Source organism: Suillus fuscotomentosus, assembly GCF_016647785.1.
Source record: "Suillus fuscotomentosus strain FC203 chromosome Unknown F5891scaffold_725, whole genome shotgun sequence".
NCBI lineage: Eukaryota > Fungi > Basidiomycota > Agaricomycetes > Boletales > Suillaceae > Suillus > Suillus fuscotomentosus.
In genome coordinates, this window is record NW_024540237.1 from 1 (window position 1) to 6151 (window position 6151).

Genomic DNA, 6151 nt, shown 5'->3' on the forward strand with positions numbered 1-6151 from the left:
CAAATACCCAAACAACTTTCTCTGCACCATTTTGAAGGCCATAAAAGATGATGGACAAAGTTTTGAAAGGTCAGGAATTTTTTGTGAGATAGTGGGCTTGATACATCTGGAGGTCAGGGGGTGGTCTGGCTCTGGAGGTCCTATACTGAAGAAAACATGAAAGCAAGTTTATTCCCACTATTTTCAAGGCCACCAAAAATGATGGACCAAGTTTTAAAAGGACAGGAATTTTTTGTGAGGTGGTGGGCTTGATGTACCTGGAGGTTTGGAGTGGCCGGACATCAGAGGTCACAAACATCAGCAAAGATCCAAACAAGTTTCTCCCTACCTTTTTAAAGGCCACAGAAGATAATGGGCCAAGTCTTGAGACAACGGGAATTTTTTATGAGGTGGTGGGCTTGGTGCATCTAGAGGTCAGAAGATGATCTGATATCCAAGGTCACAAACATCAGCAACCACCCAAACAAGTTTCTTCCCACCTTTTTAAAGGCCACAGAAGATGATTAACCAAGTCTTGAGACACCAGGAATTTCTTGTGAGGTGGTGGGCTTGGTGCACCTGGTAGTCAGGGGTGGTTAGACACCAGAGGTCATAAACATCAGCAAACATCCAAACAACTTTCTCCCCACCATTTTAAAGGCCACAGAAGATGATAGGGTTAGTTTTGGATTGCTAATAATTTTTTGTGATGCTGTATGTTTTCTCCTCCCCCTACATCCACCCATGTTGGCCAAAGATATTGCAAAATTGGTTCAAGACCATGTAGTTACATGACTATGATACATATAGAGCCATTCTGATAAGATTCTAGCCTGCCCAAATAGGGTTATGGCATCCCAATATAGATATTTGGTAGCAAGACATGGCCGGCAGTAAAATGATCATAACTCATGTTCCCGACCACCAACTTCCTTAAGAGTTGGTGCAATAGCATCCCAGTGATATGTTTCATGATCTGAGATAGTCAGAATGGCTAAAGAATGTGGGATGTTATATATAATATATAGCCATAGGGTGTATAAATCTAATATTCTGCGTGAACGTATCCATCCATGACGTGGACATGAAAGCAAAATCAGGCGAGGAATTCTTGGGGGTAACGGGGGGTAACTGTAAAAAATCGCCCGAGGTAATAAGCTGGTTGGTCTGGTGAGTTTATGTCTGCACAGAACGATGGTTACGCACCTGGATATTTCCAAAAGGAATATCCTTCTGCCTTATTTTTCTCCCGATCATATCCAAGCAGGATATAAAGAATCCAGTGACCAAGGAAACTGGGTTGCCGTGGCGGTGGGTAAAGTAGGCTAGGGGGGCAGACTTACTCTCATCCACAATAAGCACTTTGGCTTCTATCCAACGCGCAACCGCCGAATTGTTGTTGATAACCTTTTTCAAGGCCTGTTCGGTGGTTGTCTCGCAACCCGTGAGCCCAGCCCACGAATGAATCGTTTGTCCTGGTGTGAGGGTAGGGATCGATCTTGATAAGAATAGTTCAAACTTACCCTGTATCTTGTTCGCAGCAGCCCCTGTACTCGCGGTAACGGCCACCTCGTGCTTGGAGTACTTGGTTAACAAGTATTCAATGATTTTGATGACGGTAAAGGTTTTTCCCGTTCCTGAAAAACATTGAGTACATCAACTGAACTGGGCGTAAAACTCACCAGGATCACCGGTCAGGAAGAAACTGGTTCCATTGCGAGTGAGATCTAGCGCGGCCCGTTGCTGAGGGTCGAGCGTGGTTAGGTCAACATTTCCATCGGTGGGTCGGGTCATGAGAACCCTAATGGAGTGGTTAGTTATAAGGTCATGCTGTCTTTGTTGGGGAGGCATGTTGGGGAGGAGGACAAGTTGGGAATCGAAAGACGGAGGCCAAGGGCGAGTATATATGGGGCCGGGAACAAACAGTTACCCCTATCTGCCATATCAAAAGTAACTCTGAAATGGAGCCACGCGTCCAAGGCATTGATGCCTTCTGGTGGTATCACTCACTTCGAGCGATGATTAGACTACGACAGCGTGTTGTGTGTAGCAAGTACTTGGTCAAACAGCGGTGAAACATACTTGGCGTAAAGTGATATATGAATGTATAATACAAGGCGGGCGTCCATCTGACTGCTGAATGATGCATAAAACTAATTGTCCGCCTGGTATGTAACCGACCTTAATGCTAATGTACATCCTAAAACGCGTGCAGTTGAAGGGAAACGAAAGTTGAGCAAATTGAAAGGAGCATGTTAAAAGTTAGCAATCCTCGCGTTCGCCTCCGCCAGGGCATCTGACCACTCAATCTCTGCAAACTCGTTTGAGCACGATGCAAAAGCGATCAACAAATCGAACACGTTGGGGGTCGCTCTCGTGGGGATGCCATTGCGAGGTGACGGCTGAAAAAGCCAGACGACGAAGGATTCAATGTCGCGGATGATGAGACGGTAGTTGTGCTTGCCGAGCACTGCGAATATGATGCGATGTAGCGCAGGCACGCAGAAGACGATGTAAGGAATGCCGATCCAGATGTCCTGGAGAGCCTCACTGTCGCACGTGCGTTCCACAGGGTGGTGAAAGCCCATGTAACCACAGCAAGAGAAACATAACACGCTGTTGTTAACACTTTTGCGCATGGCCTTGCGGAAAACGGCTTTGTATTTACTGGTGTCGATGAGGTCACAGTGGCGGAGATCTGCATGCTGGTTGATAATGTCGAGAGACGAGGACAAGCCGTGAAAGGGACAGCAGCCGATATTATCTTCGATGAACTCGCTGATCATCTGGAGTTTCTGAGCACGTTCCAATGGGATCATACCGGGCGATGAAGTAGTAGTGATGGGAGATGGTGAAGGGGGTGGTTCGGTGCGTCGCTTCTTATTGGGGGGCTCGTCGAATGCATGCGTGGATGGTGTGACTAAACCCGTGACCCTATTGAGTAGGGACGGGGTGCTGCTGGCCAAGGTGCTTGTAGGGGAGACGACATCTGGTAATTTGGGCGATTGCGTCAAGTCGAGAGGGCATTTGCTGGAACATCCGTCAGCAACGGGCGGGGTTTGTTCCGTTTCGTCTACAGTTAGCTTAGAGTTTATGAGTACAGGCGTTATCAAAAGAAGGGAAGCCTTACAGTAATGTGACTCATCAAATGCATGTATAGGCCGGCCGGCAGACCCGTGAAAGTGCACTTGAGGAAGGGGCATCGATAACCCTTGGAATGCACCTGTTTTGCGGTGACGTTAATGCCTGGAAAGTGACTCGGTTAGAGGTTTAAAACACATAAGAGGTCTCCGCGCACCGAACAAGTTGAAGGTCAAGCTAGGGTCTTCGTTATGGACGGACACGTGCCTGATCATATCAGAGGTCGGTTTACTGCAAAAGAGGCAGCACAGAGTTGCTTATCGATCGAACTTTGGGGCGAAAGGGTGAGCCATGTTGGAGAGTCGAAAGGTAGGTAGGACAATTGAAAGATAGAAACGAGGGTAAAGGGACAAGGAGAGGGGGGAGGAGCTTTTGTACGTCGACGTTGGATTCCGATGTCGGACCGATATGGCCAAAGAAGCGACTGACAAATGTCTGGAAATAGGAAGGAAGATAGAGGAGAATCAGAAGAGAAGGCTCGAAGCTTCTTTGGAGACCGGAGGATTGAATCGAAGCGCCGTTGGCAGATGCGAAACTAGGAAGAAGAAGCATTAGTTAGTTGCCGGCGCGATGCTTCAAGGGGTGGCTTAAGCGGTGTGGTTATCGATGGTGTATATGGGGAGACCAGTTAGTACAAGAGTGAGTCTCATAGAAAATAGGACATTGCAAGGTATGGGCGATGCAAGATGTAACGCTGAGTTGGGATGATATTTCAGAATGCCACCGTGGCAGGTTAGAGACTAAAGCCGAACCTGGCGTACCTGATGAAGGTCCAGAATAATGTCGATTAACCTTTGTGCGAAGCGCAAGGGCCGTGCCTAGAAGAGAAGCGTGTGTAGGAAGGAAGCTCGGGTATTATTGATTGAACTAGCATATGCGATTCTCATGAGGGATAGTAGACGTATATCAGAGCATTTAGATATAATATTAATCATGCGTTCGAACGTCCGTCATATGCACATCGTTAGTGGAGGGTGTAGGTAGCATACGAAACTCCTTGTAAAACGCAATGATGAAGGCGTGGCACCGGGGGATCTCGTCAGCACGCGTGGGGTGATGAGTGAGCCACTTCTGCAGAGCGGCCAAGTTGGCGAAGTTACTGACGTCGACGCCCAAGTGCTGGGCTATCTTATCTAAATAAGGATTCTTCGTATGGTTGTTAATAGAACCCTTCTGAGAGTAGATGGCGCAGATCGCATGGGGAAGGATAGATGGAAACTTGGCACCGTGGGGACATGATTGATGATCGCGCAAGGAGCCTTCTTGGAGGGGCGGATGTTGGCATGGTTCACGAAATGGGATCCAACACATGTAACAGAAAGGCCAATATGTCGTGTCCGCACGCCTGAGGCAGACAAGCGACGAGGCCTTGGAACCCACGCCTGCAAGGTTTGGATGCTTGCGGGCATGCAGTTCGTGTTGGTTGCTGACCCAACATTCGATGCAACCAGATGCGACTATGACTTCGATGATGTGCTTGAGCACGCGCAGCTGCTCAATACCCGAAGAGTACTGTGAATCGATGGCCTCCCCCACTGCTCTCACAGTTAAATGCTCAGTGGCGGGCGGTTGATGATTTGTAGGGTTCGGTACAGTTCCGGAGGATGATGCGGGATATCTGTTGGGTGTGGGTAGCGATGGTGTGTCGCGGGGCAGCCAGAGAGCCTGCCTAACAGTGACGTCTGCAGACTAAAAGGGTTGGGTCAATTACAATGAGCGCATATAACAAGTACGAAACACTCACATTTTTCATGAACTGGCAGTTGTCACAAAGTAGAGTACCGGCGAATGATGAGCACGAGTGAGCGTCAGGGTCAAAATGTTGAAACGTGAGGCGACGACAGCCATCCGTCTGAATGAACTCTCTCATTGGAAGTACGCCAAGATGCTCGTCTCTGTCAGGCTCGCCGTACAGTGGCAGTTTGCTGTAAATCAAAACAGAAGACGAGGGGAGCCCGTCCCTTCCTAATCGACCGGTCTCTTGCAAGAACCGTAGCATATTATTCACCTCTAGATGGATGACAACCCGGACTCCAGGAAAATCGATCCCCTCGCCAAAACAAAGTGTTGCGATCATCCATCTCTCCTTGGGTGTGCTACCGTCGCGCCAGGCTTGGAATCTTCGTTTCTTCTCCTGTGTGTTTGCGCGCTCGTCCAGCTGATCATCGAGTTTGCTGGTGTAGTATGGAATGCCGAGAGTTTTGGCGAGATCCTTGATGAGGTCGATTCTCGTACAGTATATAATGCCCCTGTCCATTGCGTTGAGAACGGTCGAATTGAAGACATCGGTAAACTTCTGGATGACTTCTTTCACAGGTACTTTGATGACAGAGTAATGTATGTTAGGTCGATGTAACGGAGCTCTGATGACGCGGACCATGGTGGGTGGGATTTGCATTTCAGTGCACAGTCTCGATAAAGACTGGGGTGACATCGTCGCTGTGAGAAAGGTAATCGGTTTCTTCAAGCGAGTTATCAAGGGAATAGTTTGAAGCACGGGCGATAGTCGTCCGAAGTGAAAACATGGTGCGCCTCATCAATAAAAACACGCCTGAGTCTATAACTCATGGAGTTTGCCCATTGGTAGAACTCGTCCGTTCCTGCTTGGTGCGCCGATACGATAACTATCTGTGCCGTTAAACGTCTTTCACGTGATGATACTGTCCACCGGGAATGGTAGTACTTGCCAAACGACGCGACAAGTCTTCCGTCAAGGCGACTAGGGGAGTGACAACAATGAATAAACTGGCGGGGTGTAATATGGGAGCAGCAAAAAATGCTAGACTTTTCCCGCTGCCGGTTGGCATGACACAAACGACGTGTCGCTGGTCGTGCAACTCTGTACAACTTCTGCTTGTTGCGGTGAGGTGAACGAAGGTTTCGTTGTCCGGGGAAGAGCGGTCGTAGGCGTTCTATAAGGTTGGGATGACAGAAATCCGTGGTAAAGACGCCGTTGGGGGGACACCGAGGGGTGCCTTGGGAGTAACAACCAACGCTAGAATGTATTTGATGAAACATGGCCTCCATTCCC

The 6151-nt window shown here is 48.5% G+C and overlaps 2 protein-coding genes across 2 annotated transcripts; both read right to left on the minus strand.

The window, feature by feature from the left end:
* Positions 1-2234: 2234 nt before the first annotated feature.
* F5891DRAFT_991515 (uncharacterized protein) lies at positions 2235-3413 on the minus strand (the record flags this gene model as incomplete). The annotated part of the gene is made up of 4 exons (XM_041378131.1): positions 2235-3062; positions 3203-3225; positions 3278-3351; positions 3391-3413. 4 exons carry the CDS (start codon positions 3411-3413, stop codon positions 2235-2237), a joined length of 948 nt encoding a protein of 315 aa, XP_041216027.1.
* Positions 3414-4789: 1376 nt separating this feature from the next.
* On the minus strand, positions 4790-5500 carry F5891DRAFT_973601 (P-loop containing nucleoside triphosphate hydrolase protein; the record flags this gene model as incomplete). The annotated part of the gene is made up of 1 exon (XM_041376380.1): positions 4790-5500. One exon carries the CDS (start codon positions 5498-5500, stop codon positions 4790-4792), a length of 711 nt encoding a protein of 236 aa, XP_041216028.1.
* Positions 5501-6151: the final 651 nt, after the last annotated feature.